General features: G+C 46.8%; 1 protein-coding gene across 6 annotated transcripts in view; it reads right to left on the reverse strand.

Moving 5' to 3' along the window:
• Positions 1 to 5,955: 5,955 nt before the first annotated feature.
• The window catches only part of Synd (protein kinase C and casein kinase substrate in neurons protein Synd), a 132,537-nt gene continuing 124,965 nt past the window's right edge, over positions 5,956 to 13,527 (reverse strand). For all 6 annotated transcript variants that reach the window (XM_065432627.2, XM_065432621.2, XM_065432626.2 and 3 more), the window contains 2 exons: positions 9,610 to 9,770; positions 5,956 to 8,709 (listed from right to left, as the gene is read on the reverse strand). In XM_065432627.2, coding sequence (XP_065288699.1) covers positions 8,597 to 8,709; positions 9,610 to 9,770 — 274 coding nt within the window. In that variant the 3' untranslated portion in view covers positions 5,956 to 8,596. The remainder of the gene's footprint in view (positions 8,710 to 9,609; positions 9,771 to 13,527) is intronic.

Consider the following 13,527-nt stretch of genomic DNA (forward strand, 5'->3'; position numbering starts at 1 on the left):
AACACATTGTATAAAACTACCGCGCTCCTTCAAACCGCCTGCCGTACTTCGTCGCGGAGGCCTAAGAATGGGGGTCGCAGGCCCAAGATTGGGGGTCGCAGCGCGCTGGAAAGAAAAGATATACAAAAGCGCGGCGCCTGCTCTGCGCCGGAAAAAAAATATACAAAAGCGCGGGGCCCGCTTTCACGTGACACAGATTGGCCAATGGGGGAGCGGAGGAGGCTGGGGCGACAGGGGGAGTGGAGGAGGAAGCGCCTGGGTGAGCGGGGTGGCGGAAAGATCTAAGAATGGCGCTACTTTTGGAAAATTGAGGGGCTTTAGAGTGGTCGGGTCGCTGCGGTGCGCAAACGTACGGCATGAGAGTGTGGTGTGATTGTGAAGAGGAAGAGGCGCTATTCGCGATTGAAGCCAAACCTGGTGGCCCAACACGTGATCGCACGTCAAAGTGCGCGGTTGGTTTTAGTGTTCCCGCTCTGCAGGCCATAGAGTTTCATACAATAATGCTGTAGGCAGAGCCACGGCAGGGCAGCTGAACACGCGCACCGAATGAAAGTCCCAGGTGTCCTTAGAGACGTGAAGGCGAAAGCCTTGTAAAGCCTACTGTAATTCATTCTGATCTACCTTAATCCGCCCTAATCGACCTCAATCTACCCTAATTATCTTAATCCTCTTAGTACACCTTAATCCCCCTTAATTGACCTTAATCCAATCACTAATCAATCATTAATGAACTTTGCTCTTCATTATTCTTCTCATATCACATACAGGCCTTCCTTGGGTCACGTGATATTTTTTGTACCTCACAACACGACCTTGAAACAAAGAAATCTAAGGCTTTCGCCTTAAACACTACTGGGGACCAAACGTCTCAGCTAATCTTGATTCTTGTTCCGTGATCTCGACACAAGTGCTAGGTCACGTGTTTGACCATCGCTGTGGCTTCACGGAGCGTTCGCTTGCAAAGGCTGGCTGCGTCACGTAATGCTCCCTCCTATATTTTCCTTCTTCCATGATTACCAGTACATAAAGAAAGCGCCACAGCGCTGCGGCGACACGAACTGCTGCGGACGGCGGGTGAATTGATGACTCAAGCCAAGGCAAGCAAACTACTGCAAGTGGAGGTGCCTGGTGCGTTCCAATCATTATAAGCCACTATCGCTCTTCAGCGCCTTATCCGTCCGCGTCGAACCATTAACAGCCGTAACCCACCGCACACCGGCGGCGGCTGTGCATCGTGCGGCAGCTCGGGCCCCTTTCTTGAAAGCGATCTGCGATGGGGACACAGTGCGGCGAGCGCCGATAGCTTCGTGCGTGTTGTGCTCTCGCCGCTTAGTTCGCGTTGAATCGAGGCGCATGGGCCCCTATCTTGAAAGCAATATGCGATGGGGGCAGAGTGTGCGGCGAGTGGATAGCTTCGCGTTTAAGTGAGAGGCAGCACGAAGGTGAATTCATTCGCTGAATTCGGACCCTATTTTGAAAGCGATCGTCTTACCGGACGGACGGTTTTTCTCGTTGGGTAAGCATAGAAATGCTTACGCATTTAAAAAAGTGTCCGTTCGCGGACTCACTAATCATCCGCGACACATCTTTGGGCAGCGGCTCTGTTCCCCACATCTTCGGCAATGCTGATGGCGAACTTTGCCCTCACTGTTTTCACGGCAGCGCGGTCCCCGCTGCCGTTAGGTGCGGGTTAGGCCTAACAGCCAAGGTAGGAAGATTGCCGCTTATCGGCGATCGGGCCAGAGATCACGCGCGGGGGCTAAACTGAGTACCGCAAAAGTGGTGAGTCTACTGATGCGAGCTTACAGAACGGAACGAGTTCAAGCAGCTAAATTTGCGCAACACAGCATAAATTAACTGCCGGTCGACGTTGCGCAGTCAAGGTCGCACATGTACTGCTTGGCGACGACGCGCACGACGGGCGAACGCGAAACGCTCCCACGTCATCAACCATCACGAAATTTTGAGTAGACTGAAGCACAACGGTGAGCAACGGCCTGTAAACACATCCGTACTGCTTTGAATTTGCATTTCTGCACGAAAAAAAAACAATGATAATAACAGCACTTTGCAATTAAACTGACTCCTGTCATGAACCTGTTTCCTTTCAATGCAACAACAGTTATATGGGCCCTCCATGCTGTAGCCGAGGGCGAAAGCTTGTGAGCCAAAAAGGATATGGTGGCTTCATGCGGCGGTGTCGTCTCGCGCGCGCAAGTAAGGTAGGGAGGGTGCACGCCACGCGCAAGGGGGCAGTTGCCTAAACCAGCTGCGGCGACTGAGCGCGGCCTAGCGCGTTCTCTCTGGAAGCAATCTGCGTTGGGTTCGAATTAATGAATGAAAAAACTGTATTTTCACAAAGGAGGGAATGTGGAGCCCTCAGTCCAGCTAGGACCCCTGTGGCCTTTGCCATCTTGCTAGCTCTGTCGATCAGCTTGAGCTGTTCTTCAGGCTTCGAGCAGGACAGCGCAGCCTCCCACTGCTCCGGTGTTGGTGTTTTGTGTACTGGCGCTACCTTTGGCTTTTGGCAGGCCCATGTAACGTGGTAAAGCGTTGCGTGTTCCCCGCATAGCGGACACTTATTGTCATATGTTGACGGATAGATTTTGCTGAGCAGACTCAGATTGGGGTATTAGTCTGCAGTTGTCTCCAGGCAACCGACTGCTCTCTGCTAAGGTCTTTGTGGGGAGGGGGTAGATCCTCCTTAGGGCTCTTTGGTTTTCTAAAATTGCTTCATAGCGTCTGATCACTGTGTCCGGTTCCCCGTCGTGGTGCGCCCACCGGTTGGCGTATGCTCGAGTTGGGTTCGAAGGCTAGCCGACCGGATTGACTTCGAGCGCGCTGTGGTCTAGCGCGCGCCTAGTTCGCGTTGAAGTGGAGAGGTAGCATGAAGGGAATTAGCTCGCTGCTGCTGCACGCCAGCATTCCGACGGCGCGTGTTCGCGTTCATCGAGTGAGACGTGTTCGCCCGTGCACGCGTGGCAATGTTTACAGCAGTTTATGCAGCTGCGACTAACCTTAATTACTTCGTATATAGCTGTCAACTAATTTGCTATCACAATCAATGCTTTGCTTGTCACGTGAAACTGACGTTTTCTCAAGAACCAAATTTCTTAACATCTCCATGGCACTTGTTTCAGGTTTCAAAACTGTACGAACTATTCGCTTTGAATTTATTCAACACGAATGACTATTTGCTAAGTCTTCCTTTTGACATTGCTTCGAACCAAACAATATTCGCACAAGCCTATTTTTAATGCAATCAGCAATCGTGGGGTGCTCTTGCACTTTCTTTTTTTGCGGTTTAGGTCTAAATATAACCGTTTTCCTTTCACACCAACTTGGGTTACTGGATGTATCACTGGGTATGTGCCGCTCTTCATAATAATCGTAGCATATAAACCATATTGCCACTTGCACACCCATCACTAGATTGCTAGTCGCATTGACGTCGCCAATAGTCTCCAAAGGATGTCTGCGTTGGCACTTTTCTTTCTGGCTTACCAATCTCTGTTCACAGCAGTACCGACTGGTTGAATCTTAGCTTCTACACCATTTGGTGGATGCCGGCCTACCGGAGAGCTGTACAACAGCAATGCCGGTAGCGACGTAATTAGAGAATTTTAATGCGTCCGGTACTCTGGCAAGCGCTGGTGTAAATGTTCGTCCCGAAAATTTGCACCAGCAGCGAAGCAGGATGTAGTGGGTTACTGCAATTTTAGCTGTGTTTGTCTGGTTGAACTCTATGCCACTAGGCGGCTGCAGCGCTCTGGCTGCTCACGTTTACGCCCTCGCACATCCGGCAATCCGTCCAAACCGCCCCCGTTTGCCGGAGCGGCCACGCTAAATGTCTCTATTGTGATGCAGAGTTAAACCAGAGTGTACACAAAGCAGATACTGCAGTGACCTATCATATTCAACTTGCCTGTTAAAGTGCTGCTAGTGACATAATTGTAAATGTGCAGTCAAGATTTTCAACGAGCTTTTACGCAACTAAAAACAAAAATGACTGAACGCATTGCAGTTGGACACAAAATGTAGCTACCAGCTTTCCTACTGTGTCACACAGCTCCGGTCCCCCAGAAATCTGCAACGCGCAAGCAGTTTATGGGCAAGCTAGAACTTGTGGGGATGCGCGTCACTCACGCGTCCCCTATGTTTTCCCGCACAGCTCCCGTCTTCTGTAATCCGGCTTCGCCGCGTGGCCTGATGCCAGCGGCAGTCGGGTCTGGTTGAAGCGCAGTACGAGAGATGGCGCGAGTGTTGCGCTGCTAACGGCGGGGTTACTTGGGCGCAGAAAGGAGAACGCTCTTCCTCTTTGGTTCGGATTCGGAAAGCTGCGCGGACATTCCGCGCGGGCGCCGATCGATGCTTCTGCCAGACCGTCTCGCGAGGGCTCCTTCGAACGCGCCACCGTTCGCGTGACCGCACGCGCGAACGACCGGGCGTTGGTGTCCAGCATGAGGCGAACATATTCGCTCGCTATCCGGTCGCGGCGAGTTGGACTTCCGCGATTTGTCGCGCGCCCATCGGCATGTTTTGTGGATAGCAACTCGGCTAGCAGGCATTGTTCTATGAAAGGTGCAATAAATGCTCTTGCGATTGTTTGCACGACTGTTGTCGATCCTTCGTCCCAAGAGCACGGATGAGAATGCCACAAACTATTGCAATACCAGGGGTGTAATTAAATTAAATTATGGTGTTTTACGTGCCAAAACCACTTTCTAGCGAGGCACGCCACAGTGGAGGACTCCGGAAAGTTCGACCACCTGTGGTTCTTTAACGTGCACCTAAATCTAAGTACACAGGCATTTTCGCATTTCGCCCCATTACAATGTTGCCGCCGTGGCCGGGATTTGATCCCGCGACATGCTCAGCAGCCCAACACCATAGACCAGAGGTGTAATTGAGCAATCCAGCTTACCTCTCTTTGGTGTCCCTTAAAAGAAACATTCCTTCTTTCCTACCTTTCCCTGTACCAGATGAAGGCTAGCCTCATTTTTGTCATGACCCCCATCTCTCTCCTAATCCCCGTGCTACTTGCTGCTCTATGAACATTCCCTTTATTCCCCTTGAATAGACAGTGTTGCTGCTTTTTGCTTCAGTATGCATAAGAACAGCTGTATGCCAAACCTAGCATTTTGTAGCAACACTTAATGTGTGCTCCGGATTTCAATGTGTCAACGCTGAACGTAACAAAGGAACAAGTACTACAGTGCAGTCCACTTATAACGATACCACATATAACAATATATCGGTTACCTCGATGAGCCGACTTCAGAGTGTCAATTTACGCATTAGGGCTACGAGAAAAAAAAAAAGCATACGTAACGATATGTTATTTACCGCCATATCGGACATAACGATCTAAATCCTGCCTTTTGGGTGCCGTATTCTGTGCAGAATAATTGTGAAATTTGTGTTGCTAAGTTCTCTGTAACCGAGACAATGCAAGAGGTTTGCATATGCGAGTTTGTAACGGCTGCCATTACCAAGCAGTGTGTCCCGCCGCACGCCGATTGGGAAAGCCACGGAGAGCATCGCAAGTTGGTGCAGCATGCCACAAGAGGGCGCCAGCTGCGTCGCGCCTGCGTCATGCCTGCGTCGCCTACAAGCATCCAGAAAGAGAAAAACTCAAAGCGAATCACGCGTGCAATCTCCCTTCCTCGGCAAACACGTAAATGCGCTGCGGAAGCAGCTGTAGGTCAAGGCCCAAAGCTGTGTTGCTTGAGACGAAGCTGCAAATTTTGCAAGACTCGCAGCACGAACTTGCGCAGTTGATGACAACGACGATTCTGAAAACTGCGAGTGCCACTATCATGAAGGCTAGAACCAGTGAACATGCCAATCAACGGAAACGGCGGGCTTTGTGCGCCAATTTACCTTTGCTGTGCACGCTGGCACAGTGCTGAAGTTGCGGTTCGATGAACTGTAGGTAACATTGCCAGGACACCATTTTTCGCAGACATATTTATTTACAATGTTCTAAGCCAATCAATAATTTCACTTGCACACACACCAAAAGCATTCACTTTCAACAGTGGAAGTGCTTTTAAGTCTCAAGTGCTACTTTACAAGTTCGAGTAAAACAAATATATAGCAAAGAGTTTTCATGTGGCTCAGCTTTGACGAAAGCTAGCTGTTGCAACAAGGTCAAGTGCAAAGAGCTTTGCGTGGTCTGCTCAAGAGTTTGGACTGCTGACAAAAGCATTCGAACAGAACGCAAATGTCCCTTGGCTATCAGTGGTATTCCTGTGATGAGGACACTAGTAAATGGCAGACCTGTCGGCAAATGAAACCCGTCTGTAAGTGCAACAAAGAAGAAGTGCTGGCTGAATCAGTTGCGCAAGAATGTCCTGGGCTGAAAGTAAAACAAGTCTCGTGCAAGTTCTGCTCAAGTTTTGGTTTGCACAAACTGAAGAGTGTATAGCATATGTACAAGCACTGCAGCCCCAAAATGCCATACCCTACCTACATTCACTTCGTAAAAATATCCTCCACACACGCGATCATGGCAAACAAAAACAGCATTATGCTTGTTGTCGCAGCTGGAGTTCAATGGGCAAATGGCAGAGTCAACGGCTTAACTTTTGTACCGCATGCCAAGACAGTTCCACAGTGCGTGCTTGGTTATAGTTAACGTAGAGTGCAAATGCAGCTCAGTATACCCAGCAAGAAAGTCAAGAAAATCTCACTAGGGAGATCGCTGCTGGCAGTAACATTGAACACGATGATGGTGTAGTGCAAAGCCGAATGTTCTTTTTTAAAAGGAATGGAAGAAATAAAATAGATCTGATGCACTATGGAAGGTATTTCCGAGGCCTCTGTACCAAACTGTCTTACTAGCGAGTCTTGTACATCCTGCGTACAAGAGCACAGTGATGGAACAAAAAGTGTCAACAAATCAGTGTAATAATAAGAATAAAGGCTCAAGCTATGCCCCACAGCTAATGTTTGTAAATGATAACAGGTCAGTAAGCCCAAAACTGCAAACACAATAAACACTGGTATGCCAAGAGCCACTTTGCAAGATCTCATGGAAGCAAAATTGCACAAGACACAAAAACAAAAAAGCCAGTAGTAGAAAACTGTTATAGAACAGCATAAAATAACTAGAGTGCTATAAAAGAATGTATACATACAAGGCACTTCCTGTGCAAACTGGGGAGAAAAACAAAAAGAGGCATCTGACAGTTTGCTACAGCAAGTTCAGTCCTCAACACAAGTAATGAGACCATGCTGTTGGCCCGCTATAGTTGGGTTGCAAAATGTAAATCAAAGCAGTAAAAGTATGTTTCTATACAGCAAATGACTATGAAAGATCAACATTATTTGGTTGGTTAGCAATGACAGGAGCATCCCTTCTATAGAAGGGATATTTAAAAAAATGACCTGTTAAAAAATGTGTTCACATACTTCCTCGCTGAAAGTGCTTTCTCAGAGTGGGCAATGCTTAGAACAGCGGGCTAACCGAAGAATACTTGCCGGCACTTCTAGTGGGCTTGTACTCTTAAGACATTTTCATGGCTGAATGCATTAATCTAGTCTTGGAAGAACTTCCCCATAAAAAAAAAAAAAAGAAAACGCTGAAAATGGCCTCACCATACATAGCAGCAAAATGGTCATTAATGCAATGTTAGAGTGCCGAGAGACTGCATTCAAAGCCAGCCATCAAAACAACCGCAGCATTGCCAAATTTAAAAGAAAGAAACATTAACTTAGAAAAATAAACACACTGTTTCTAGCTTTGACAACTACATTTTTCAGTTAAACTCTTTACATGCGATTGCAACATGCCGACAGGCAAATGGACACAGCAACATTATGTACAGAGAGGGGGGGGAGGGGGGGTTCAGCGCAACACACCCAAACAATTACTACAGAGAGACAGGGAGAGGTCGTTGCAGTTAAATAAATGCCTCTGATGTGTACAAAGCTTCAAGGCTGACCATGTTCCCGTGCCAGCCATGGTAACACAAAAAAGCCAATACAGAAGGCATTGCTAACTAGCAGTCGCAAGAGGACCAATGCGTGACATGCGCGCATCGCGAAGTGTCTCTCTCATTCCTCAGTCTGTATCTATTGCGGGAGAGAAGGACTACAGTGGCAACTCTGTCTCCGGGTTAAGTGCAGCAGACATCCCGACAACGCAACCACACGACACGCACACACGTTGAGCCCACTGTACAACAGTCCCTTCCGGCAACGCTGTGCCCACCAGACAAAAAAAAGCACACACCAACAGGTGCAGCACATCCTTTGAAGTGATGAAACAAAGGAGAACGTTAAGAGATGGCAAACACATTAACAACGTGTGCCAGCACCTCACACACCCACCAGCCACATTATGTCCGTGCAGCCCACTTGCTTGCACATGGAGTGCTGACACTGGAAGAAGGGGACATGAGGACCAGAGGACGACGTGCCACGTGGCAACAGTTGCGGGTGTTGAAGATAAAAGCAACACAGTCTTTCTTTTCCATCTCATTTCATCTCGAGAGAGCACGGGGGCAAAGGAGGAACGGCTCGCAAGCTGCTGCAGCACGCAGTGCGTCATGCGAGTGGTCAGCCGCTCCATCTTGGCTCCGAAACGCATCTAGGGGGCGATGACTTCAACATAGTTGGCGGGGTAAAGACCGACCCGGCCGTCCTTACGGCCTTTGCACCAGCCCTGTTCATCTTCGTCCTCTAGCTTTTCAAACTGGTCCCCTGAGAGAAATATTACAGAACAATGAGATAAAATTGTCATTGAAACAATTTTTAAACTTGTTACATCCATTGCAGCCACCTAGGGTTGCCACGGGTTTGGTTTCTTGACCAGCACAACCAGTACAGCTGGCAGTCTAACCTACTGACGGGAACACATTTACTGGTTTACAGTCCTGCCTAGGATAAATGACTGAAAAACTACATTACAAAAACCACTGAATAGAGTGGATTAGAAGACAGTGTGAAATGATCAAATGAAATTTTCAACTTGCGTAAATACTGCTTTGGGACACAGCAGCTGCTTTTTACTTCTTAGTGTCTTCATCAAGTGCAGCTTGTACTTTCATGTAGGCCTCCATAGAGTGTTAATGACTCTGCTGCTCTTTAATGTCGCATAATATTGACCTGTAGGCACAATAGGGTCATATTGTAATGACAGTATAGAACCAGACAGTGCTAAATCTGTGAGTAGCAATTCTAACTCTTTGTTCGGTGGACTCGTGCCCAGAAAGACAAGTAAGACTCAAGGTAAAACGATAATGGCAAACACAACATCGATACCTGACGTACGGGTCAAGAGTTTGCTATTTACACATGATTCGCCATATATTGCAGTACAATCAACGGTGGCACTCATGTACATTCGAGAGTGTGCACCACTATTCAAGTTGCATGCACAATCTGATTGGACGTGACCATTTTGCTATGGAATTGCCGAAAAGATTCAAGAACTTTTGGACACATGTAGGCACATCTTGCCCCGAGTGATAACTTTGCAACAGCAGTTAGCCAATAAAAAATGGTCACCACCAAAAAAAGAGAGAATAAAAGTACCTGTGATCACACAGCAAACACAAAACAAGTTCTCTTAACAGGTGCAATTACGGCTTGACAAGTTACCTTGCTTAAAGGATAGTTCATCTGCTTCAGCCCCATCATAGTCATACAGCGCTCTGACAGGCACACCTGGCTCGCCATTGTCTACAAGTGCGTCATTGGACTCTTCGTCCCAGTCTTCATGGTCCTCCTCAAACGGGTTCGGTTCACCTGCACGTCCATTCCTGCAGACCCCAAGGAATAAAGATGCAATCAGTGTCCGCTGCTCCATTTTATCATTCAGTTATGCAGAACACGAGCAGCCACCACTACTCTGGCAACACCTGTAAAGACTGATGCGTGTGCCAATTTAATGAAACAAACCGCAACATTAGCTATGGACAACAGTTATGAAGAACTGAGTGCTTTGCTATTTTTCGCCTGTTCAGATGAAACAGTTTACTTTCTTATGCACAGCCCTGAACCATAGTGTTCCATTTTAATGTGAACAGAAAAGCTTCTACACTGACACTGGCCCATTGACACTATGCAACAGTTTAGGAATGTTTACATGAAAGACTGCTTTTAGCAGGCTTGACTAATTGAACAAATAAATGTGTCATGAAAGCGTTACTTGATACACAATGGAAAGATTTTATACATTCTTGAAATTCTGGTAGAGCTAAAGGTGCATGACGTCATAGATGTACTCCATAGCTAAATACGTACAATATTTGCAGTGGGTTCTCTTAAATCTCAAAACTCTGGTTTTGCACCCTGGAGACATTGCGTATCATTTTTATTTTCACCAGCTGTATAAAAATGCAAGAATCAAGATTGCATAAAATTTTGGTGGTCTGTTGATGCTCAACTGTATACCAGTTATTTTACACTTGAAAAGAATATCATGCTCCTTGGGCACTGGATGATACCGCCAACATTTCACCCCATGTTTTCAAGTCAGCATTGCAAGTCAATGAACTAGAATGATCTGGTTACCATCCGGACACTGCCGCTTGCCAAACAATAAAAACAATGTCACAGGAATCATGATCATTTTATGATGATCCCCACAATGTGTGAGCATGCCAACAGCAGGCATGCATATCAGCCCTAACAGCTACATACTGCTACACACCACATCACATTAAAAAGCAGAGCTAGCATTTGACCTTCAGCATTGGCAATGCATATACATCTCGATAAGTTGGGTATACTAGGCTTCCAATTTTCTGGTTGTGATTGAAGTAACGCTAGAAGACAAATGTGTGTAAAAAAAAAAGTAAGCTAGACAAAAAAAAAATGGATGCCGAATTTCGGACACTTTGGCCTCTACAAATACCTCCTTTGATTTGATGCCAGTTCTTGACAGTGCCATGCACAACGCTGGATTAGTTCATACTGTAAAAGCTGTAACGTAGCACATGTGTGCAAATGTAAAGTGTGGATGGACAGCAACAGACAATTCCTGAATATGTCCACCTCGTGGACAAAAATGCTGTGGCTTCCTCACTTTAACGAAGTTATTCAGTCTAATAGAAGTCAAATTACCATGTACACACTGTAAAGGCCATCCATATTCCATACGGTCAAAATGATTCTGGAGGCCTCCACTGTGGCTTCCTTCATGGACAACACATTAATGCCAACGAATGAATGAATGAATGAATGAATGAATCCACATTCTATTGTTCCATGGTGGGGAGAACATAAACTAGAGGAAGTAGTTCAATGAGACTTTCGGGTGAAAAGTCAATGTTCACCTTTAAACAAAGTTCTCGCTGCTGCAGCTGCACTTCTAAGTAATGCTAAGATTGTTTCTAAACATTGGCTTAAATTTATGGAAACCCCATGTTAAGAGTTTTACTATAACAAATCAGAAATTATGCATGCTGTTCATAAGTCTTTTGTGCTTGGGACAAGACAGAATGCACGTTTCCTTGTTGTCACTCATCTGTTCAAACCTATTTTACTATTTTTATCATTGAAAATCTGTGCTTTTCAGACTTTCTGTGAGCAACAGACCCAAATTTACTGACCTTCAAGAAACAAACACAGAAAACACCAAGCTTTCACCAAAAGTATCTACAGCTTGACCTGGTCGAAACAAAACCTTATACAACATGAATATCTTTGTTATACCAAATACAGTAAAAGCTCGTTAATTCGAACCGCAAGGGGAAGCCGCTTCAATTCGAATTAACGAAAGTTCGAACTAACGAAACTCAAGGAGAGCAACAGTACAATGCGATTTGGAAGCAGTAGGGAATGTCAGACATTTGGCGTGTCAGAAATTGATGGCGTGTGCCGCGGGCACACGCCATCTTCAAGTCGAAGCTCTGGGTCCGACTGTGCCACACCACCGATGTCCACCGAAACGAACGTTAGCCGAGGCTTAACACCATCACACTGAATCGCGACGGCCGATACCCCCTAAGCTGAAAACAGAGGTACACAACCGACGAAGACTGCCGAGACAAAGACGCCGAACATGTGAAGGTGGCGAAGGCCCTGATTCGTTGGTTCTTGATTGCAAGCGCAGCTGCGACATACTTGATTCGCTGTGTTCTGGCGCTTGCCGTGCCATCTCCGCACAACATTAGCAGCTGTACAAGATTTGCAAAGCCTCCGAGATTCGCAACGGGCATGAAGTCTCAGAGGTTACGTAGAACGGAGAGGCGGCAGCCGCCGCTGCCTTCTGGCTGACCCCGCGTCGGTTAGATTTTTTTCCGATTTTGCCTTCTCACGCCGTTCTCTCCGTTTAAGAGGCAATACAGCCTTGTGTGTAGGCAGTAGGCGCGTTTCTCTGGCCGTGTGCCAGGCGAGCGTAGTTCGAATTATCCGTGAGGGAACCTTCTCCCCTTCAAATTAACGGACTTATTTATACATAGACTTCTGTGCAGCTTGGCTGGAGCAAATCGTACAGTTCGAATTATCCATAAATTCGAATTATTGAAGTTCGAATTAACGATCTTTCACTGTATTTGATACAAGTATATATTCCTTACATGCTGATATCAGCGAAACAGTTAAATTTCCTTTGTTATATTTGATATTTCACAATACAGTAAAAGCTCGTTAATTTGAACAGCAAGGGGAAGCCATTTCAGTTCAAATTAACGAAAGTTCGAACTAACGAAAATGAAGGAGAACAACAGTACAATGCGATTTGGAAGCAGCAGGGCATGTCAGAAATTTGGCGTGTCAGAAAGTGATGGCGTGTGCCGTGGGCACAGGCCATCTTCAAGTCGAAGCTCCGGGTCCGACTGTGCCACAACACCGACGTCTACCGAAATGAACGTTAGCCGAGGCTTAACACCATCGCAAACAATTGTGACGGCCGATACCTCCTCAGCTGACAACAGACGTGCACAACCAATGAAGACTGCAGAGACAAAGATGCTGAACATGCGAAGGTGGCGAATGCCCCGATTCGTCAGCTCTTGATTGCAATCGCAACTGCGACGCACTTGATTCGCTGTGTTTTGGTGCTTGCCGCGTCATCTGCTGCACAACGTTAGCAGCTGCACAAGATTTGCAAAGACTCAGATACGCAATGGGCAAGACGTCTCGGAGGTTACATAGAACGGAGAGGTGGCAGCCGCTGCTGCCTTCTGGCCGACTCCACGCCGGTTAGATTTTTTCCAATTTTGCCTTTTCTCGCCGTTCTCTCCGTTCCGGAGGCGAAGCAGCTTTGTGTGTAGGCCGTAGGCACTTTTCTCTGGCCGTGTGCCAGGCGGCGCGTAGTTCGAATCATCCGTGGCGGAACCTTCTCGTGTTCGAATTAACAGGCTTTGTTATACATAGACTTCTGTGGAGCTTGGCCGGACAAAATCGTACAGTTCGAATTATCCATAAATTTGAATTATTGAAGTTAGAGTTAACGAGCTTTCACTGTAATAGTTTGTCAGTGAGTATCGATGGTACCAGAAAATCTGAAGCCTAGGTAGCATACTGTATGGGGCACCTATTACGGCAGCTTATGCTATCAATTGAAAAGTT

The sequence above is a fragment of the Dermacentor albipictus genome, chromosome 3 (genome assembly GCF_038994185.2).
Source record: "Dermacentor albipictus isolate Rhodes 1998 colony chromosome 3, USDA_Dalb.pri_finalv2, whole genome shotgun sequence".
Lineage (NCBI taxonomy): Eukaryota > Metazoa > Arthropoda > Arachnida > Ixodida > Ixodidae > Dermacentor > Dermacentor albipictus.